Raw genomic sequence first — 24266 nt, 5'->3', positions numbered from 1 at the left:
TAAACGTTCTTTTTGAGGCACATTAAAATGTTACTTTTCATTATCAAGGTCAAGTTGAAATAAAAAAAAAATCCTCCAAAAAGAATATTGAGATTCATTAACGTATTTCCTGACATTGTTATTCATGATAATACTCATTTCAAATTGTTATATTGTTTGTAGAGCCTTCGCAATGCACAGAATAGTTTCCAATATACAAAGCAAAGAGGTCATTTGAACTGTATTCCAATGTTTCTTTGCACACTTTTCTAGTTTTAGTCCATTTTCTTTGTCAAGTGTCCATATTTATGGTCCACATAGTAGATTCTATGAAATTATTTGAAACCTTTAGGCACATTAAAATGTTGATTTTCATTATATAGGTCAACCTTGCAAAAGTACTCCAACCTGATTTCGTCCACCTCACTTTCGTCATGGCCAGCCTTCGAAAACTGCCACGGTATAAATTCTCATGTCTTCTCAACATGTTGAACATTACAATTTGTTTCCCTCAAATGTATCCTTCTTTATTAAAGTTATCCAATAAGACAGATTAATAGCAAAAAGGTCAGACGGATTAACGAATACAGAAGGCACGGAGAACGGCCTTTGGATTACACCCGATGGGTTGCACTCCCTCGTCGAGGAGGCCGCTCTCATTTTCTTCAGTTACATGCTAATTTCTCACATTAACATCATGCTAATCTCTCACATTAACATAGCCACTTCCGTACCCTCTAATTTATCACTTTAACATCATGCTAATCTCTCACATTAACATAGCCACTTCCGTACCCTCTAATTTATCACTTTAACATCATGCTAATCTCTCACATTAACATAGCCATTTCCGTGCCCTCGTTGAGGAGGCCGCTTTCCTTTTTTTCTACAGTTACATGCTAATCTCTCACATTAACATCACCAGCCCCGGCCACTTCTTTATGACCCTTGGACTACACCCATTTCAAACCTTTTAAAAGTCTGCCTCAGCAGCAGACCCTGCTTTCCCACCTGATGACAGACGCTTGTGTTGAGCCTGAAACGTCGTGATTTATTTTATTTTATACCTACGTGACTTTACTGAAAGATCCAGAGAGTATTATTACAACATTGAAAAAAATCTGCTATATATAGAACGTGTATACAATACGTTAAAATCCAAATACATCCCATTAACACGTCCCATTACATGTTAGTTATACAGGTACATTTTAATAATTGTATTGATTATATTAATGTTCAGAAGTGATATACAGTACCATTAGGGTAAGGTTGCCGAGGTTATGACTTTTGTCAGTTTAAGGCAGGGTTCTTCAACTATATATTTTTTGGTAGGCCATGTAACAATAAAACGGCATGCGTTGTTGGATTACATTGCATAATAAAACATGTGACGAGTGTGTTGTGAAGTCACTCACTCAAAATTCACTCATTCTGTCCATGGCACACGTTGATTTCTATTCTTGGGTCTTTCGGGAAAGTCACGTAGATAGGTTCAAAGAAAATGACCTATCTACGTGACTTTACCGAAAGACCCAAGAATATGAATTCCTGCAGTCACGAAAGCTTCAAGTCAAGACAGTTTTTTTTTTGCTGTCATTTTGGTAAACCCAGGTCACTTGCGAATCAGAACTGTCCTAGACTCTTGAGACCTCGCCGCGTCAAACAAACTTTGCCCTTGATTGAAACTAATTCGCAATGTTAACTAGGCGCGGCCAGGGCCTTGAAACTGCAGACCTCTAACAAGCAACACATCAACTTGGCCATGTGACGATGTTCTTACCTCTATTGGCTTACCTGTAACATACTGTATATATTTGCTGTGTATTTTTACGTTTGGTATAGTACTGTTTTACTGACACATTTGCTTTGTCTAGTTTTACTATCTGCTATCTTAAATGCACTGTGCATGTTATTTGTAGTGTCTTTACAGTTTATCTCATTACTGTCTATAATTAGTATGTTCCTGATTAGTTTTCTCGTTTGCACTGTCCCTCATTCTAAAAGTTTGCATTACATACGTGTGATGAATATATTGTTAATATATTAATATATTTTAAGAATTTCAAGGATTAGTCCTTATCTGTCTAGAATAGATCCACACTTGGGGGCAAAAACATGCAGGGAGTGAGTTTCATAGTCAACTCTCAAGAATCCGGGGTCATTAGGGGAAGGTTGAGCAGGATAAACATAAACATGGATGAGCAAAACATGTAAATTAGGCTATTAAAACATTTTCTGTATTGCATACCTACGTAGAATGGGGTGAACACGAAGAACGTAACGTTTTATTGCTTCCTATAGTTAAACATACAGTACAATATTTTGCTCATTGTTCACAACCCGGATAATCAAGCGCTAACTGCAGTTCAGAAGTGCAAACAAAATAAAACGCATGGAAAGCCTTGATCTGGCTGAGATAGCAAAGCAGAGCAGATTTTTTTTTTATTGTAGTCCAGGGGAAAGAGCATTTACAAAATTGTGGAAATCCAGTATGGGTAATGCAAGGATGGTGATGACCCTGTTGATGGTTTAGTGAAGTAATTGAAGACTGTGGATGAAGATCTTCAACCAGATAGATGTCCTGCCCATTTCAATAACGTGCCATCACCTGCATATGTTAGAAATTCACACACATAAGAACATGTATATATTTGTATTAAACATTTTGTCAAATAATAGGTGTTATATCATCAGCAGGCATGCTTTATCCACGATTGGATGAAGGCTTCCCCAAGTTGTCATCCCTCATAGTCTTGTGTTGAAACAATTGCTGTCTTCTCGGTAAATGTCCTGACAGGCTTGTACCCTCTGGCTGCCACTATTGATAGCTATGATCACCACCCATCACCCTCTTCACGATACGTCCTGCAAAATCCCACTTTCTTAAAAGTTAATATCTCACTTGTTTTCTCCAGTTCATGTTTTTCTTTCTATTTCTGAATGTAATTCCAAGCATGAACCTCTCCATGATTCTTAACAGGTGACATGGTCATTATAACAGCAAAATGGAAATGAAATACAGTGCATGAAATTATTGGATAACTTAATGAAGAAGTCTTTGATTTTGAGCTTAAGATCAATTTGAGGAAAAAAAGAGTAATGTTCAACATGTTGAGAACACATGATAATGTATACCATGGAAGTTTTTGAAGGCTGACAATGATAAAGTGAGGTACATAGAGGCGGATGAGAGCAAGTTGGAGTACTTTTGAAAGTTGACCTTGATAATAAAAAGTAACGTTTTAATGTGCCTTAGGAAGAACGTATATAATAATTCATTATTATCTGCAATAACATGAATCAGAAATATGGACACTGATAAAGGAAATGGACTAAAACTTGGAAAGTGTGCAACGAAACATTGTAATACAGTTTAATTTGCCTCTTTGCTTTTTATTTGGGAAATTGTTATGTATATTGTGAAGGCTCTACAAAGAATATAAACATCTGACATGAATATTATGAAGAAGAATGTCAGGAAATGCCGTAATGAATCTCAATAATTTTTGGCGGAAATTGTATTTGGCTAATTGGGTAATTCGTGAATGAGAGATTTGCATGCAGGAGGTGATATAATTCAAAGTCTGCACAGATATATATGCATGAACCCATTTTCTGTACATTCATTGCCTATTCACCTCATTACTTTGCAGAATGGGAGTGACGTACATAGTGATATCAGCATAATCTGCCAACCACATCTCCAAAGTGTTCAATTAAACGGCACATATCTCCACGCCCAAAAAAAACTTTACTGATTATTAATGCAAGGAAAGAAAGTGCATTAGACAAGGGTTTTAAAATAATATTTCCGATGGTCCACATAATAAAATTAGCTTGTGCTGAGATGGGTCACGTAATTTAATGTGCAGCCATTGTCACATTACACATCGTGACGTTATTGTCGCTGTACATGTGACCACGAATGTGTACTTTTTAATCTCTTGTCTACAGCTGCTCAATATCTGGCCTCTCAAAGGTGGGGACACCCCCCTACAAGCTGATGCTGCGAAATTTCGCCTGTCACCTCTCATTTGCACACGTGGGAAGACAAGTGAGACATTTCCCCAACTATTTTAAGGTTAGTACGTGAGTCCAGTAATCAAGCTGACAATAAGAAGAGTAATCGATAACTTAAATGTATTTCTAAAACCCAGTTCTAACCCTGTTGCCTCTTTCATCCCACTGATCTGTATATAAACCGATTATTGAGTAAAAATAATACATGTCTACAGGGAAGATTAAGTTAAATAATAAAAATTAAACAATACGTGCAGGGAGACAGTATCAGGCTGTGCAAAACAATAAGGTAGGTGGAGCTAAAAGGGCAGGTTGTATACCAAGATTTAAATTAACATAGCCTTGGCTGGCACTAAGTAAGGGGGTGAGGTGATAATGTTACAAGGCAATTGGATCCACCAGGCATGACAGAAGAGAGAGTGAGAAGAGGCTTAATTAGCAATGGTATAAATATAGATGGCACAGATGCAGATTGAAGTGGGACAGTAGCTGAAGCCAAGGATGGGATGAAGAAACGTGCAAAGCCTGATGGCTGTTAAGTGGGTGGTGTTGCTTTTTAAATAGGGGTGGGGTGGGGGGAGACTTGGCTTTATAAACAACACATAAGACTGAGATTTGTTTTAACCGTCGTTCAAGTTTATTTGAAGTTGATCACTTACGAATAAACCACATCTCCGTTCATCTGCAATGATTTTCCGACGTGGTCATTATATCTGTATCTCTTTATGTGAGCCAGACCTGTTTGTCAGCCATAGCTTACCGACTGGCCCACTTGACATCTGAAAAGTGTGTAGGACACTAATTCTGTTTAAATTTACACAATTGAACATTGTGAAGTGTGAATATGCAACTTACATTTTGAATCCAGGAAATATATGCAGATACTTGAGTGAAGACTGTAGGGGTACCAACGCCCAAACAATTTTTTCCATTTATAAAGTTCACGATACCATATATAGTCCATGCATTGATCTTCTTGCAGATTAGTGGTCCTCCATAATCACCCTATGGAAGGGAGTAACCATTAGCCACCATTCTCAAATACCATTCTCAACCACAACGAATATAGTGTGCATGAACTCAATGCATTACTTCTGAAGTATTTTTTGCAATTTTATATATATGTAGTGACTGACTCAGAGACACTAGAAGTAGGAGGCACTCTATTTATTAACAGCCTTCACAGTCCACAATAAGCAACTACAGCTCCCAGTCAGGACAGCTGGCAGACTGCCTGACTGACGATGCAGAGAAAGTGAAGACGTAGATGGTGGCGAAGACTCCAGCAGCACGACGAGGGGATCCCACTCCAGGCAACAGCCCCGAGCCTTTGCTCGGGGTCCCCTTTTATCCTTCCAGCGTGGCCTTGCTCCGCCCCAGCCACGCCCCCCCCCTTCTCGAACCTACTAGCGGGTTCCCAGGCTTCCCTCACGTGCCCCCTCTGTAACCTTTCCCCTACATCCCTATCTCTGGCTTATCACGTGACCTGCTGTCAGACAGGGCTGCTGCAACTGCAGATCCCCTTCTCTGTCAGCAACCAGCGCTATGCTACGTAGTGACCCATTCCATGTCACTACATATGTAAAGCAATAATAATCCATATAATTGAAGCATAAACATGTTACAATATGTATTAATACGAATAATTGATTCTGTATATATTTTAAGTCATTTATAAACTACTAGCGGGAAGTACCCGGCGTTGCCCGGGCGAAAAAGACACACACACACATTGACTTAGACACACACAGACATCGACCCACACACATAGAAAAACATCAACTTACGCACACATGGATTCACACACACAGACATCAATTTTAGACACACACACATGGAGTTACACACATCGACTCACACACACGTAGACTTACACACACACATCGACTGACACACACACAACAACAACAACCGCCATTCGCCACTAAGTGGCGGTGATGTCACCACGACGCTTGTGCCAGGCCATGTGCACCTTGAGGCTACGTGAAGTGTCGAACGCCCGCTGGCAGGAGGTCACGGGGCAGACCCAAGGTGCCACGGGTCGACTGACTGAGATGACCGAGATGACCGAGATGACTGACTGATGTACCACCTGTGTCCCCTACTGTGCCAACTTGGTGTGCTTTAGCCACCCGGCGCTCCGCTCATTGTTGTGAACGTCGTTCCTCCGCCCTCCGTTGTTGTTGGAGGGCGACTGCCTCCAACTGCCCAGTAGCATCCTTCACGAGCCTCCTCCACAGAGGCCGACCTTGACACCGCTGGTACCAGTCATCGGCAAGTCCACTCAGCTCCACGTCCTCCTGTACCACATCACTCCATCTATTCTCTAGCCCGTGCCACGCCCGTTTAGCCCCCTTGATCCGGCTGAACAAAAGCTGTTTAGGCATGCGGTGGCTGGGCATGCGGGCTACATGACCCAGCCAACGCAGCCTTGCCTGCCGGAGGGGCTCACCGATGGGAGTTTGCCCAGATCTTTCAAGGATTTGTGAGCTCCTCACACAATCCAGCCTAGTTAAACCCAGGATGGATTGTAGGCAGGCCAGCCTAAATGTTTCTAACCGGCGAAGATGCTCCATTAGGGGGGTCCACGTTTCGCAAGCGTAGAGAAGGGAGGGAATGACTGTGGCCGAGAAGACCTGAAGCTTCGTGCAGAGCGACAGACCAGGTAGCTTCCACACAGCATTACGTAACCGATGAAAAGATATTGCTGCTCGACTGATTCGGACTGAGACCTCTGCTGTTAAACTGGAGCCGGTCATAAGCACACTGCTCAGGTATGGGAAACTTTCCACTCTCTCCACAACTGCCCCATCACCGATTGGGAGTTGTGGGGGTGAAGTGTCCGATGGTACAAAATACCCAGGCAGGTGCTTAGTTTTGGTGGGGCTGATAGTAAGGCCCCACCTTTTAGTGGCATGCTCCAGTCTCAGCAGCAGCATCTCCAACTCCTCCTCTGAATGAGCAGCTATTACCAAATCATTGGCATACATAACGTGGATGACCAATAGGGAGCCATCCCTTGATTGCACCTGTGCATCGATCAGTCTCCCATTATATCTGTACCAAATGGAAATTCCCCCGGTACAACTATTGAAGGCTTCACGAACTACGTGGTCAAAATCGATGTTAAATAATGTGGGAGCCAGAGGACATCCCTGTCGCACCCCAAGGTGTACAGGGAATGGCTCTGAATCCCGGCCTCGTAGTTTTACCCAGGCCCGCTCACCATCATGAAGGTCCTTAATGATCGTGAGCAGAGGGTCAGGGATTCCGAAAGCACGAAGAACAACCTAGAGCCAAGGCCTACTGATGGTATCATAGGCCTTGACCAGGTCAATAAAGCAGAGATGTAGGTCTTGTTCGAATTCCCTACACCTCTGCTGTAGCAGACTGACAGAAAATATGGCATCTGTGCAGGACCGCCCTTTCCTGAAACCGCATTGGGGCTCCGCAAGCCTCTCCTCAGCATGCCTAACAAGGCGATGTTGAATAATCCTTGCCAGGACCTTTCCTGGAACACTGAGGTGTGAGATGCCCCTGTAGTTACAGTCTGTGCGGTCCCCCTTCTTAAAGAGGGGGACCACCAGGGCATCCTTCCAATCCTGTGGAACCCGTCCAGTGGTTCAGACTGTTGTTATGCTATCATATAGGGCCAGTCTGCAGGGATTCATCTTCTTGGTTCTTTCGGTAAAGTCACGTAGAAGGGATGTAATAAAATAATAAAAATAAAACATAATAATTTTATTATGTTTTATTTTTATTATTTTATTAAATAAAACATAATAATTTTATTATGTTTTATTTTTATTATTTTATTACATCCCTTCTACGTGACTTTACCGAAAGAACCAAGAAGATGAATCCCTGCAGACTGGCCCTATATGATAGCATAACAACAATAAAACATAATAAAATTATTATGTTTTATTTTTATTATTTTATTACATCCCTTCTACGTGACTTTACCGAAAGAACCAAGAAGATGAATAATAATTTTATTATGTTTTATGTTTTATTTTTATTATTTTATTACATCCCTTCTACGTGACTTTACCGAAAGAACCAAGAAGATGAAGAAGGGCCAGTCTGTGCACAAACACCACCCTCCCTCAGCATTTCTCTTGGGAGATCATCTCTGCCCGTTGCCTTTCCTGGTCTCAGACTCCGGATCGCCTTCATTACTTCCTCAACAGATGGCATTTCAGCCAGTCACTCACAGAGGGTGACTTCTTCCAATAATTGAGGCACTGCAGCCTTAGCAGGGTCACCCCCACTTTGTGCCATGATGTTTTCCTGGCTGAGGGATTTCCCCTCCCCCAGGACCTCACAGAAATGTTCAGCAAATCTGCAAACCTGTTCCTAGGGGTCGGAGATTGGATAACCATTTTTTCCCCTAATGATGGTAATAGGTGTGGCGCTGCAGGTTACTTTTTTGATGGAGTTAAATAGTGATTTGTGATTGTGGGCCACTGAGGCAGACTCCATCTCCTCAGCAACCCATGACCACCATCCATCCTTGCAGCACCTTACGGATCTCTGAACCTCCGAGCGAAGGCTGTGGCAAGCCTCCTCATTCTCTGACGTGGGATGCTGTAGCCGATGAGAGTGGGCCTGTCGCTTTTTCTCAACTATCCTGAACACCTCCTCTGTCAGCCAGGGTCTTTGGGGAGGTCTGGACTGCGTACCCAGAGCAGCCATAGGCAGCTGCATAAGTCACAGTCCTAAATTTCGCCCATTTACCCTCGACATCAGGAGGAGTGGGGGACGATGCCAACCCCAGCCGCAAGCGATGATGAAATTCTCGCTTGCAACTTTCATCAGCTAACTGAGACCAGGCCACTTTAGGTTGGAATGGGGTCCTGGGTGTACACCCACCACCGGAGTTGAAGAATGGCAGGTGCATCTTACAGATGACTAGTCGATGATCAAAGGGCAGATCCACTCCACGGTAGGTCCTGGAGTCAAAGACATGGGCTCGCATCCGCTGGTCCATCACTATGTAGTCCAGCAGATGTTTTTGCTTGGACCCGGCATGCATCCATGATGTTGTGTGGATGCGCCGATGCCGGAAGAGCGTGTTGGTAATTACAAGGCCATGGGCTGCACAAAATCTAGCAACCTCCTACCGTTGTTATTGAGCTGATCTGGCCCATGCCCTCCAATCACTCCAGACAAGGTGCCAGCATCATGACCAACTCGGGCATTGAAGTCACCCAACAAGATGACTCTATCCCGAGGGGCCACTTAGCTAGCATCTGTGATAGGAGGTCATAGAAGGCATCTGACTCATTAGGCATCCCTCTACGGATGTTCGTCTTCAGTGGGGGCATAAGTAATCACGACCACCACTCCTCATCTCTTGTTGATGGGAAGGGGAGCCCAAAGTAGTCTGGGGCTTACAGCTTCCCACACCTCACCGCCACGCTCACATGCCCCCTTCATTCTTTTATTCAGAAGAAGAGCCACACCCTGTTGTTTTGGGCAGTCTCCTGCCCCGAGTAGAGGACTGTCCACCCCTCATGGTGGCAGGAGGCAGAGCCGGTCCACCGGACCTCCTGAATACCACAGAGATCCAGGCGGTACCGGTCCAGTTCCCGATAGAGGAGTGGCAGCCTCTCCTCCGCAGTGAGCGTTCAAACATTCCATGTGGCCATACGCAGTGGTTTTTTGTTGTTTCTGGAGGAGCCCCGAGGGTAAGGATTCAGTCTCCTGGCTCCGCCAAATGGGGTTTGGCTAGGAGACGCCATAGACTCCTGTTCCCCTGGGGCCTCCGGAACAAGTTTAATAAATGTTTTACCTCATAGTTTAGTGGTAGTTAATTAAAGGGGGAGGGGTTACCAGCCCCTCGCACCCATTCAGAGCCCCCATCTGGACACTGTGGTGGCGACAAACACCATTAGGGGAAAGGCTAATCTGAATTGGCCCTCCCCCCCACGGCACTGCCCACGACAGCGTTGCCCGTCCGGCACCACGAGGAGGTAGGGGGTTGTTTTGCCGAACACACAAACTGACACACATAGACTCACACATGCACATAGAGCCACACACACTCATCGACATACACACAGACATACCTACTTACACACACACATAGCGACTCACACACACACATAGACTGACACACACACATGGACCCACACACACACACTATGACTTACACACACATATCGACTCACAAACACATACATACATAGACCCACACTAATCGACTCCCACACACACACACATCGACTAACACACACACACACACATCGACTGACACACACACATTGCGACTCACGCACACACACATTGACTTACACACACACATCGATTTATACACACACACATAAACACATGGACGTACACATACACATCGACTCACACACATACACACATCGACTTACACACACACATCGATTCACATACAGACACATCGACTCACACACACAGACACATCGATTTATACACACACATCGACGCAGACACGCACATCGACTCACACGCACACATGGACTTAGACACATACATTTTAAAATTTTGTAACTTAATTTTTAAATATTAGTTGTCTACATACACACACCACGCACACACATTACTAACACACACACATCGACTGACACACACACATATTGACTCACGCACATTGACTCGCACACACACACATCGACTTATACATACACACGGACGTACACACACACATCGTGGCAGACACGCACAATCGACTCACGCACATTAATATTTTAAAATTTACCAACTTAATTTTGAAATATTAGTTGTCTACACACAAACATTATTATTTCAATATTTACAAACTTATTTAAAAAATATTCGTTTTCTATCTACGTGAGTTTATCGAAAGCAATAAAATAGTACTTAACATTGCCGTGGTGAGGCCTAGTCCCGTGCAGAGCCCCCGGCCTCGCCTAAATTGCCCAACCGGCTGAGGTGGCACCTTGGCAGGCTGGGCTGCTACCCACCCCCTCCCCAGCCACGATCTCCCCGCCCGCTCTGCAGTAAAATCTACGGCCTATAGTAGTAGCATCTACCGACTCTATAGTAGTAACTGCACGCATTGGGATGGGGGGGGGGGAGGACATAACACTGTGAAGAATTTACCTCAGCGTTTTGTGTATTTGAATTGCATTTTTAACGTGAATCAGAATCCCCCCAACCCTCCACCGATGGCGTGTGTGTGATACTAGGGGCAATCCCTGGGCAGCCTTTCGCGCATGCGCAAATGCGTGCTGTGTCGCTCGCGGAGCGAAAAAATAAATAAAAAAATGAATAGCACTCAATTGTTTATTTAACTACTTTAAAGTTGACGAATGTGAAAACGGAATAGCGGCTATTTTTCAAAACGTCAACCCCACGCTTTGCGAGCCAAATCCTTTGCAAGTGTGCATCCACAGACGGACAGATGGACAGACGGACGGACAGACAGACAAAAAATGCCTTTTATCGGTAAGATTCAGACATAAATCATTCTTACCGTGCATGCACCGTGTGCAGTATTGCCAGCGCAGATAGTTTTGTCTGGCAAGGCAGGTGTCCACCAATACGTGTCACTGCACAAGCTATACGACACCCTTGGCAGCTGGGCTTGCTGAAGATTGCTGGATAATGGGCCATTGGCTGTTCATAATGGAGTAAACGACAAAACAATGGACAGTTGGCACCAAGACAGGCTGCAGCTTCATAATTTGCAGAATGCAGTGCTTGCTGCATACGGGCCTTGGCTGGTTCAACACAGGGAAAGCAGTTTGTAAAGTCATCCATGAGAAAGTGGTTGATTGTTGACAATGAGAGTTACTCCTCCAATACAGTAACAATAGAGCAGTTTCGGCAATGTGAATATTGTATGTAGAATACGACTGTTATAATGTATTTTGACAGGTAAATGTTGGACAACGTTTTTCACAATATTGTAGTTTTAGTATTGTTTTATTGTAGTCATTTCGATGACGTCCAATTGATGAAGCATTCTTGTCTGTCATTCTGCCTAATTTGTTTCAGAGTAATGTCCATTTTGCAAAAATGCAGCCTATTATGCATGGCGAAATGGGAGAAGTAACAATATCAAGATAATTCCAGTTTCAGAAAGGCTGTCTCAGTGTTCCAACTAAATTGCTAAAAATTGTATTTGACCCAAGTTTAAAATATTCTGACCTTGTGGTCTACTCATGATGCAGGGAAAGGATGGGGTTATTTAAATAGTGGGTAGGGTTTGCAGAGGATAGGCAAGGCGTATGAAATGTAGGCCAGAACGTCAGAAAGACCAATGAGGCCACTCACTGTGTGAGTGGGCATGGATATGCCAAATTAGGAAGGTCTGACTTGTGGGGTGGCCAGCTCTCCATGTGTTCCTATGGAGCCTCCTAGAAATTTGTAGCTTGAGCAGATTAGATTGTTGTGACCATATTTTGCTGTTAATATGGCCTTTCTATCTCCATTCTGCAAATCTGTGCCAGAAACTTCTCAAAATGTATATTTCCCATAACTTCCTGGTATGTTATTGTAGAATTGGGACACATGATGCTGCTGATGTTGATATTGATGACTTGTGAGCTCCTCACGTGGTCCAGTCTGGTTAAGCCCAGCTAGATCATAGGGAGGAAGGCCTGCATTTTTAAAACTGGAACAGATGTTTACTTAAATGGGTCCAGGTTTCACAAGCGTAGAGAAGGGAGGAGATAACTGTGGCCGAGAACACTCAGCGCTTCATGTGGCGCAATAAGCCAGATAGCCTCTATACAGCTTTATGCAGGTGATGAAAATATGCCACTTCACTGATTCGGAATGAGACCTCTGGTGCCAAACTAGACCTGGCCATAAGCACATTGCCCCATTATGGGCGCTTCTCCACTCTCTGCACAAACTCATTTATTAACACACGCACAGGATCAGACTCGGTAATACACTCAGTAACACACAGCACACACACGAAGTCAATAACACTCACTGAATCACCACATGCAAATAGTCAGGTCCTGCAATTTTCATATTAAGACTTTACGACACATTCAGCCACGATTGAGTTGTGACATAGCCAAGACAGTGGTGTGTAGTATAGTTTTGACAAGGCTCAATTATTGCAACTCACTACTCTACAGACCTGAGAGACGCACCGCCCTCGTGGGCAGAGAGTTAACTCAATACAATGTGGATGTTGCTGCCCTTAGTGAGACCCGACTGGCCAATACTGGACAGGTGACTGAAGTGGGTGCAGGTTAAACATTCTTCTGGAGCGGATGAGGCCAGGAGGAGAGACGTGATGCTGGTGTTGGTTTTGCAGTAAAAAAACCACCTAGGCAACCAAGTGGCAATGGCCTACCCAAGGGTATAAACGACCGTTTAATGACCCTAAAGCTCCACCTATTGGGTAAAAAGGAGGCCACCATCATCAGTGCCTATGCCCCTACCATGACAAAATCAAAACCAAGTTTTATAATAACCTGGAAGTCGTTATTGCTGCCACAGCCAGCACTGACAAACTCCTGATACTTGGTGACTTTAATGCCAGAGTAGGAAGTGACCATCAATCATGGAATGGAGTCATAGGTGCACATGGCATTAGAAAATGTAACAGCAACGGACTTCTGATGCTGAAAACATGCTCTGAATTTGACCTGCTCATCACCAACACGATATTCCAACCACCAAAGCACAAGAAAACTTCATGGATGCATCCTCGTTCACACCACTGGCACTTGATTGACTACATCATCATGAGGAGGAGCGACCGGCACGATGTCAGGGTGACCAAGGCAAGGTGTGGTGCAGAATGTTGGACTGACCATCGTCTCATCATCTCCAAACGTAACATCCGGATTAAGCCTCCCAGACGCCCACAAGAAAAAAGACCTGTCAAGCGTCTTAATGTCACTCGCCTAGAACAGGAATACACCAGACTGGCCATTGTTGAGGCTCCAGACCATCACCTGGAGTCTCTAAGCTTCAAGCATACAGACGCTGAGGCAGACTGGACTGCTCTCAAGACCGTGCTGCATTCTACAGCCCTTGAATCACTTGGTGTTCCCATACGTACACGTCAAGATTGGTTTGATGAGAACGATGCAGAAATCCAAGCACTCCTTGACGAAAAACATCACCTGCATGAAGCCTATTTGAATGACAGCAGCTCAAGCTTAAAGAAAACTGCCTTCCTCAACATTCGCAGGGTTGTCCAGTGGAGACTCAGAGTCATGCAAGACACCTGGCTGTGTGCAAAAGCTGAGGAGATTCAGTCCTAAGCTGACAGCAACAACACCAAGTGCCTCTATGATGCAATTAAGCAAGTCTATGGTCTGCAACACTCAGGAACTTCACCTCTCCTGAATGCCGATGAAACAACACTTCTCACAGAGAAGGACAACATACTTGCAAGGTGGGCTGAACACTTCAGCGCAGTCCTCAACCAGCCATCATACATAAATGAGGAGGCAATTGCGAAACTGCCTCAAGTTGAAATCAACCAGTCCCTTGCTGTTCTACCATCCATTGAGGAAACCAGCAAAGCCATAAGCCTCTTCTCATCAGGCCAAGCTCCGGGGTCCGATGCCATTCCAGCGGAAATCTACAAGGCTGGAGGGCCTCGCTTAGCCGAGAAACTGACCGACTTATTCCAGTCTCTGTGGAAATTAGAAGCCGTTCCCCAGGAGTTCAAGGATGCCTCTATAATCCATCTCTATAAGAGGAAAGGCAATCGGCAGGCCTGCAACAACCATAGAGGCATCTCCATACTATCAATCGCTGGCAAAATCTTGGCAAAAATCCTTCTGAACCACCTAATTGTCCACCTAGACCAGGGTCTGCTACCTGAGAGTCAGTGTGGTTTCAGAAAAGACCGCGGATCCACTGACATGGTATTTACTACCCGGCAGTTACAGGAAAAATGCCAAGAACAAAATGCTGATCTATATATGGCTTTCGTTGATCTAACAAAAGCATTCGATACCATCAGCCGGGAGGGCCTATGGAAGATTATGGCCAAGTATGGGTGTCCAGACAAGTTCATTGGCATCGTGCGCAAACTCCATGATGGCATGATGGCTTGCGTCAGAGACCACCAAGAACTCTCTGATCCATTCCCAATCACAAACAGGGCAAAGCAAGAAGGCGTTTAAGCACCAACACTCTTCAGCATGGTGTTTTCTGCCATGCTGCAAGACTCATTCCAGAATCACAACACTGGGATTAGCTTCATCTATCGTTTTGACGGTGGGCTATTCAATCTGCGGAGGATGCAAGCCAAAACTAGAGTGGAGGAAGTCACTGTTCGATAACTTTTGTTTGCTGATGACTGTGCTCTGGCTGCTGGCTCAAATAAAGATCTACAGGACTTCTCCTTAGCTTGTAACAACTGGCCTAACAATCAGCACAAAGAAGACTAGTCTTATACCAACCTGCTCCTGGGAAACCCTGCACAGAGCCTACCATCTTTGTGAATGGGTAAAAGCTTTCAGCCGTTGACAAGTTTACTTACCTTGGTAGTACTCTTCTCGTGCTGTGCACATAGATGATGCAGTTAACATCAGTATTGTCAAGGCCAGTGCAGCCTTTGGACGCCTACGTGACTCGGTATGGGAAAGGACTGGCATCAAGCAGGAGACAAAACTGAAGGTCTACCAGGCTGTTGTGTTACCAACTCTTCTATATGGGTGCGAAACCTGGACAGTCTACCAGCACCATGCCAAGAAATTGAACCGTCTCCACTTGAGCTGTCTGAGGAAACTGCTGAGGATCAAGTAGCAAGACAGAATCCCTGACACGGAAGTCCTCGGCAAGGACAATATCCCCAGCATCTACACCTTGTGAAGACACAGCTTAGATGGACTGGCCACGTGACCATAATGCCCTGCGCGAGACTGCCAAAACAAGTCTTCTTTGGCGAGCTGAAGAATGGCAAGCGAGCGCAAGGTGGCCCCAAAAAGCGCTACCAGGACACCCTGAAAGCTTCCTTGAAGAGCTTTGGATTCGACCTGAAAAGCTAGGAACCCCTAGCTCAGTACCGACCTGCCTGGAGAATAAAAGTACAGCACGGTGAAGTCCTCTGTGAGAGCAGGAGAAGCTCCTGTGCTGTCTTGAAGAGGCAGCAGCGCAAATTTACCAAGGAAGGACTTGATAATTGTTTTTTTACCCTTTTATCTGGCAACAAAACTGACACCTTTTTTTAAGGACAGTGCATACATTATCAGAGTTATGTTTTTTTGGTTTGCATTTTGACTGCAGGTATTGTGGTCTATGCAAACATGACTTCTCGTAAAAAAGGTGTCAGTTTTGTTGCCGGATAAAAGGGTAAAAAACCAACTATCATATTTTTTACTGGCAAATGAGGTACCAATGGTGTAAATGCTTTTACCCCGAGCGCTCATACTCTGATGGTGCATTGTCTTGGAGTTGTGCGTCTTTTGGCGTCATCTGGTCCAACCCATGTGAGACTAGGCTCTAAGGAAAGCTGTCTCGGGTGTGGACCAATCAACTTCAAGGACAGTGCATACATTATCAGAGTTATGTTTTTTTGTTTGCATGACTGCAGGTATTGTGGTCTATGCAAACATGACTCCTCGTAAAAAAGGTGTCAGTTTTGTTGCCAGATAAAAGGGTAAAAAACCAATTATCGTATTTTTTACTGGCAAATTAGGTACCAATGGTGAAGGAAGGACTTGTGGCTGCACCTCAGAGCTCTACATCCTCCCTGACCTGTCCAGTGTGCCACAGAGAATTCCGGGCTCGGATTTGCCTGTTCAGCCATCTGCGCACTCATCAAAACCCCCCAAAATGACAAACGTGTCATCGTCATCATCAACTATGATGAACGAACGAGAGAGTTTCGACAAGGTTCAATTATTGCAACTCACTACTCTACAGGACGTCTGGCAAAAACATTACCAAGCCGCAGTGTCTACAACATTTTTTGGCACGTGTCGTGACGGCTACTGCAAGATCCTACCATGTCCGTCCAGTGCTCACTGAGGTTCATTGGCTTCCGGTTGTCGAACGAATACTTTATAAGGTCGCACTCATTACTCACTAAGTGCTTGCCAAAAATGAACCACAATACTTTTCTGATCTTGTCAAGGAGCATAAACCATCATGCGAACTCCGGTCATCCTCGCAGCGGCTTTTGGCGACCCATCGAACAAAGACGGTCACTGCATCGTGGGCTTTCAGATGCGCTTCTGTGGCCGTCTGGAACGCTCTTCCTTCCTATATTAGGAAGCCACTGGAGCTATGCACTTTTAAATAATCTAGATTGAAAACTAATTTAATTAGAACTGCTTATTGTATTTAGTGTGTTGTCCTTCCCGTACACCTCCGATTAGCATCGTTGGCTATGTGCCATGCGAAATAAGTTTGACATACATACTTAGTCACACACAAACACATGACACAGCACTCACTCAAACACACGCAACCACCTTCATTAACATGCACTGCACCAGAAAGTAGCACACATTCAGTAACACTCAGACAAGAAAGTAAAATAAAGCCCCTAAAGATAGCTAACGTCGGGTTTTTGACGTCATGACTAAGAAATCTTACTTATAGATCATGTTTATATTGCCCTTTTACACTGTGGCGCGATGTCAGATACCTCGCCTGGTATACAGAAGGTCGTGGGTTCGATCCCGACCCTAACGCTTGTATATTTCGAGTTTGCATGTTAATGTGGTCACGTGGATTTTTCTCTGGGTCCTATGGGGTTTCCCCTCCATATTTATAAACACACATTTAGAGTATTTGGCTGCTATACATTTCCACATGATAAGCTTTCTTTGGACTACCATTTGTGTCCAGGTCACTTCTGAAAAATCACTATATAACTAAGTGGGTCTTACCTGGTAAAATAAAAATACAATAGTTAAAATAGTCTACTTTTACATCTTTTGCCTTATCCTTTTTATTGTTTTCTCCTCCCCCCTTCCCTCCCCCCATTGCAAATAGAGAGTTGACTAAAGTGAGAGTGTGCTTATTTTTTATAGCCTGTTCTAAAAATATATTGACCACCTCTTGTGTGTGTGAGCATTTATTATATCGCTGAGACTTACCGAAAATGGAGCCCCAACCAACGACATAGCACTCACTGTCGTCTGGCAAGACTTCATCTTGAGTGGGAAGGCAAGCAATATCAATTTTGTCCGTCAAGGTCACAGGTGATCTCAGCTTTATCAGTGCAATGCTATTCCTAAAGTAGAGGAATTATAGTCAGATGGATAAAAGCTGTGATTAGCATCAAAATATAGAGACTTTACAGCGACTCAATTCCTCCGGTCAGCGGCGTTTGAAGGGAATACTTTTTTTCCCTCGCCTCTCACTGAGTACTTGATTGGTATTGGTGCCCCCCTTATCCGGTATATATACCTACTCAGGTAGAATAAGGCAGTCGAGCCTTTTCACCTTGGAAAGGCTTCAGCTGAGGAGGCCATTTCTATTTCTTCCAATACGTCTGGCCACCATCGAAGAGTCGGTCAAATACCCTCTCGAGGGGCTATGTAGAGTTCCCTCTTGTGGATACCCTTCTGCCAGCAATTGCATGGCCAGTGGCACCTTACCTTGCATTTTATTTATTATTATGGATCAAATTATTAAAAAGTATAATAAAATGTCTAAATTAAGTTACACCAATTTGTGTTTTATACGCACAACTGTGTAGTATATAGATGTACCGTACATGTATATAGATGTTTTGCCTCCCCCTCTAACTCCCTATGCACATAAATAGTCTCCCTCCGAGGAGATTGCACTTGCAGGGGAATGCAGTCAGCTGAGGAGGCCATTTCAATTCAGGGGAAACAATCGGGAAAACAGGCTGTAAACGTGGTTCTATATTATTACCATCATAAATCATTAATGAAGCAATCTTAAGCCAGGAACTGTCATCGTATTTAATTAATTCCACAATAAATGTACGTTATTTTTGCATTAACACGGCCGAATACATCTTTTAAAGCTTTTGTTTCCCACACACACTGCATCTACGAAAGTGGCATCCTACATTTGGTGGGAATGTGGGTCTTTGGCAGAGTACAGCATTGCATACCACACACTATGCAAGCCGAATTGAACAGATTTAAAATAGTGTATTTATCGTTATTGATTCAGTAGGCACAAGCAGTTGAAAATCAACAACATGTAAATACATCATGTTTATACGTGAGATAATTGAACATACTTAATGCCTGTTGAATCAAAGCATCCTTGATGATAAAATATAGATTATTTTACATCAGTTATTTTAATATGTACTAGTTCATGAGGCCTGTCTTTGCCAGGAAAAAGTTTCAATACATATGTAGTGTCAGCGGAGCGGGAAACATGATTATTGAGGAGGCACCTTCTTTATTCAACACTCTTCAGGTTTACAGGTTGGCCCTCGCTTCTCCCAAGTCATATAGCCTAGCATAGACACAACCCTGACCGCGTTACACTGACCGAGACAGCCAACAACTATCCGGCCACGCAATGTCGAGCAAAGACGGCAGCGACGAAGGCGGCGAAGACGACAGTGACGACGAGACGACTCCACTTCCCAGAACTAGCAGCCATGAGCTCTCGCTCTCCGCTGCTTTTATCCTACCCGGCGCGGCCTGGCTCCACTCTGGCCACGCCTCCCTTCTTAAATCCACGAGCGGGTTCCAGGGGCTTCCCAAGGGGGTCTCTGTGACCCTTTCCCCAGTTCCTCCACCCTGCCAACACACCCGTATAAGTGCTCACCGGCGTGTGTACTGCTCGTCCACCGCAGTTGCCGTTGCTGGACAACAGACGACGCTATTACACTACAAATATAACAATGAACCTGACATGATTTTTTTTATGATAACAGGTTTATTGTTTTGACTTAAAACTTTCGTGACTGGAGGAATTAATATTCTAGGGTTCTATCGGTAAAGTCATGTAGATGACGTTTGCTTGTGTTGTGATCAAAACGTCGTGATATTTTCATTATTTTGTATTCACTTAATTTTTATTTTTATTATTTTACTAGCTTATAAACCCGGCGTTGCCCGGGCCAAAAAAATATTTCTAAACTAAAAATCTAACAGCAGTGCATACTGTGGTGGTACCTCCTTTCACTGCAGCAGTGCATACTGTGGTGGTACCTGCTATGATTACAGCAGTGCATACCGACTGTGGTGGTACCTGATATGATTACAGCAGTGCATACCGACTATGGTGGTACCTGCTATCACTACAGTAGTACATGCTGACTCTATAGCAGTATTTATCGTCTTTATAGTACAAAGCACCCACTTGACAGAGTGGAGTGGTGAGGCCTAGTCCGGCGCAGAGCCTCCGGCCTCGCCTAGATTGTCCAGCCGGCCAAGGTGGCACCTTGGCAGGCTGGGGCTGGGCTGCTACACCCGACCCTCCCCCCGACCCCCCCCCACAGTGAAGAATTTACCTGAGCGTTTATTGTATTTTTATCGCATTTTTTACGTGAAAGAAAATGTCCCCCTCACTCCCACCGAAGGCGTGCGACTTGGCATGGGCCGTCCCCCCGACCAAAGGCGCGTGAGTTGGTATGGTTGTGCACGTGTCATAAATAAAAAAGTAAAAAAATAAAAAATGAAGCACAAAAAATCGCACTAATTCGCTAATTAAACGAATTAATAATTGACGGATATGAAAAAGGAATAGCGCTTGCTCACGGCGGGGCTTACGGCATGGTACCTGGCTATTTGTATTTTACGTCAACCCCGCCGTTGGAGAGTAAAATCCTTCGCAAGCGTGCGAACACACGAACAAACCCACAGACCTCGCCACAAACTCACACACAAACAATTTTGGACTTTTTCATATATATAGATAGATTGCTATTATTTTTTCTATCTACATGACTATCGATAGAACCATAGAATAAGGTTCATTTTGAGAGCTGATTATGTCATACAAACAAATAATCAAAATCCTTTAATGCACGTATCATTTTGGTATTATTTACTCTATATATCTTCACATTTTCTCTGAAAGGACGAATATGAAATATGTAAAAGTTGATAAAAACTTACGAGTACTTTTTGGTTGTATTATACAACACATGGACAGCATCGAGCAGGATGTCTGATGTTTGTGCACCAAATTCTGGTACATATATATTGTGCTTGCCTAGCACTGCACGGGGGTATAAACCAAATGTACTGCAGAGGTCACAAAAACAGAAGGCTAATATTAGTAAAGTTATAAATTATGCTATACAGTAATTCAGGTTGCCATATAAATAAATCAATTATTATCAAGATATAGTTTTATTGTGCTTCGCTCTACTTCCAATACAACTAAAGATTACTTAAACATTCTTCAAATACAGTTTTCTCAATATAAGCATGGCACAAGTCTTTCTTATATTTACAATCTATAACGCTTATTATACACCTGCTGTCAATTACACAAAATAATAAAACATAGGAATTAACTTAGAAAATTATGGAGTTGTATAATAGCGATGCCATCAATTAAAGTACCCCTTCAAATGATTTAATGAATAGCTGTTAATAAGGCATATATTTCCTTTTTTTGTTCAACCACTGGCGAAGATTTGTTGCATAAGTGTTGCAGCATATGTGTTAGGCCCACGTCTTGTCCTGATCTCCAATTTTGCAGCCAAAATAAAGGTGAGAGGCTTTCTTAACCATAGTGGTTATACTGCACTTTTGTGATGCAAAAATCACTTTACCACAAACAGCAGAAGTTATCTGCTTTGTTCACACAAGTACGAGGCATCACTGCTCACTTTGGCTAAACAGAAATGCTTTCCTTTGCAAAATCAAACACTGAAAAATAAGACAGCACGACACTATGATTTCTAGAGCTAATATAGGGCAATTTATTCAGCAGTGGGATGTAAGCCTAGTTATGATTGCATCATCCATGACTTTTAGGAATAACATGATGCAATTCATATCCTGTATGACGCAATACCAGGTTCAGATTGCATCATTCATTGTTTTGCTCAAAAAACAAGTACTGTACAAACCCAGTCATAGATTTATTCATAGATCCAGTCAAATACGTATTTTAGTAATATCTGGTTTAAATTGAGATTCCTTCCCTTTATAACTCACTTATCCTCCGCTATTCCCAAGTCAAGGGTTGTATTTACTGACCCAGTAGCCAATCAACAATTTTAAGCATAATTTGCATTCTCAGTGACCCAGAATTAGTAAAGTTGAACTACATTTATTTCGGAAGCATTTTGGCTGTAGACCAGCTAAAAGATTCACTAATTATATATAATTGTATAATACGCAGGTGTATAATATGCATTATATATAATTAGTGAATCATTTAGCTTTGGTATGGTACCTAATGATTTAAAATTGGCCACCCTCATTCCATTACTTAAGAAACCAAATCTAAACCCTGAAAATCCAGCAAATTATAGACCAATATCTAGCCTACATTTTTAAAATCTAAAATTCTTGAGGATGGGGGAATTCAGAGTGTTGGAATAGATTAACGACCAAGAGGCCATAATATAGTCTCCATTCTCAATTTAAAAACGTACTCGGCGCAGGCTGCAGATGTGAGAATCCACTGTGGATGGATGAGTGTTCCTCCACAGTCATGGAACCATGCCTGACTTTTCGCACCATAATATTGTAGAGAAACCTGTTGTCACCAAAGCAAAGTAAAACAGAGAGGTTAAATTGTGTAGACATCTTAAACAGATGAAATGCGTTACTGTAATGCATGACATTAATGAATAACAGGGACATGGAGAAATATGAAAGGTAAACATGCTCTCATACCTGCCAAGGCCAGCTGTGAGGAGTAGCCTCAGAGCCGCCTGCCACACGGTTCTGTCGAGGTGCTTGACCACAATTCTGAGCTGAGACAATTGCTGTGAAAAAGCAAATTCATGTTTAAAAGGCTACAACTTTTCACCCCATCCTCACCTTCATGAACCCGCATTGACCATTGTGGTGAAGTAAGGTCAGATACGCAAGGCATGGGGACGGTCTCATATGTACTAAACTGGTTGTACGTGTAGGTTATTGAATGTATTCGTTCTGAAATGCATTACAAATTATATTTATAAACAGTTGACGTGTAAATAAACTGTAATTATACTTACATTTATTGAGCAGAAAAACGAAGATCATAAAATAAATCATGATTTCTTCACAAGTTGTTAATATGTTTTGTAATGCTTTCTTGAAACCTTTCTGCACTTTCAGAAAATTACCCAGGTGGCGATAACCCAGCTTATATATCATCTTACAAGGAAATGTATTTTTAAAAAATGTGGTCAAACTTGTGTAGCGCCATAAATGGGCTGCACTTGCAGGCAACGACAAGCAGCCCAGAAGCGGTTGGAGCAGAGGTCGCAAACGGGGTTTGATTCCTAACCCGTACCTGTACCCGGCCGCACCAGGGTCACAAACGGGTACCCGATTGCGACCTCTGGGATGAAGCCATGTTGCAGGCGCGGGTGGGTTGATTCTAGGAACTTGAATTGTGAGAAGAGACAAGACGTTGGGAAATGAGTGACAAACGGTACTCACCAGTGACTCACGGCCTACACGTACCCGGCCGCACCAGGGTCGCAAACGGGTACCCGTACCCGGCCGGGTATGGGTAGCCGGGTATCGGGTAGGATATGGGTATCAGGTACCCGGTTGCGACCTCTGGGTTGGAGGCTGAGGGATTCTACGATCCCTCGCAAACACTCCCAACGGCTGGGGGGCTGCGGCTGCACTGGCCTGCAGAAACGGTTGGGGGCTGTGGGGGGTTCTAGGATCCACTGCAGCCCCTCCCAACGGCTGAGGACTACGGCTGCAATTGCCTGCAACGGCAGACAGCCTAAAAGCGGTTGGGGACTGCGATCCCACAGAGCCCCGCCACTCGGCTGAGAAGCGTATATTAAGCGGACCTCTGACAAGGTTCGTGGCAGTTGAAGTTGAAGACGACCAGTTGAAGCAAGAAAACCTGCTAGAATAGGACTCTGAACGCCTAGCTTCGCCGTCCTTTTAAGGGCCGAAGCTCTGTGAGGTCAGTGTTGGACCTGTAGCTTGGCTGGGTCGGGTCAGGTAGCCTCCCATAGGATATTATAGCCGGAGGACCTGGAGCGTAGCCGGGGTAGGCACGCTGCATAGGAGGTGTATAATATACCAAGTGGAAGAAATGCTCGAGATAAACTGTATGAGGAGTTGATGTTTAGTAGTTAGGGTGCGTGTGTTTAATAAAGACGTGTCCCCTACAAAGTGTCCCCGGAGCAACATGACACTTGTATCACCACAATTCTTAATCAAATCAGCTTTGAACCAAAGTAAGCTTAAATT

General features: G+C 43.7%; 1 protein-coding gene across 1 annotated transcript; it reads right to left on the bottom strand.

Moving 5' to 3' along the window:
* Positions 1-1020: 1020 nt before the first annotated feature.
* On the bottom strand, positions 1021-23200 carry LOC133340926 (elastase-1-like). The gene is made up of 8 exons (XM_061549427.1): positions 23060-23200; positions 22734-22825; positions 22490-22593; positions 20994-21122; positions 18033-18169; positions 11474-11616; positions 4858-5007; positions 1021-2590 (listed from the first exon to the last, which is right to left on the bottom strand). The coding sequence occupies exons 1-8, from the start codon at positions 23097-23099 to the stop codon at positions 2573-2575; spliced, it is 813 nt and encodes a 270-aa protein (XP_061405411.1). The 5' UTR covers positions 23100-23200; the 3' UTR covers positions 1021-2572.
* Between the last annotated feature and the right edge of the window lie 1066 nt (positions 23201-24266).

The sequence above is a fragment of the Lethenteron reissneri genome, chromosome 10 (genome assembly GCF_015708825.2).
Source record: "Lethenteron reissneri isolate LAM-NWPU_2019-01 chromosome 10, ASM1570882v1, whole genome shotgun sequence".
In the NCBI taxonomy this organism is placed as follows: Eukaryota; Metazoa; Chordata; class Hyperoartia; order Petromyzontiformes; family Petromyzontidae; genus Lethenteron; species Lethenteron reissneri.
Note: the sequence above shows the minus strand (reverse complement) of the source record. Positions and strands in the feature narration are given on the sequence as shown.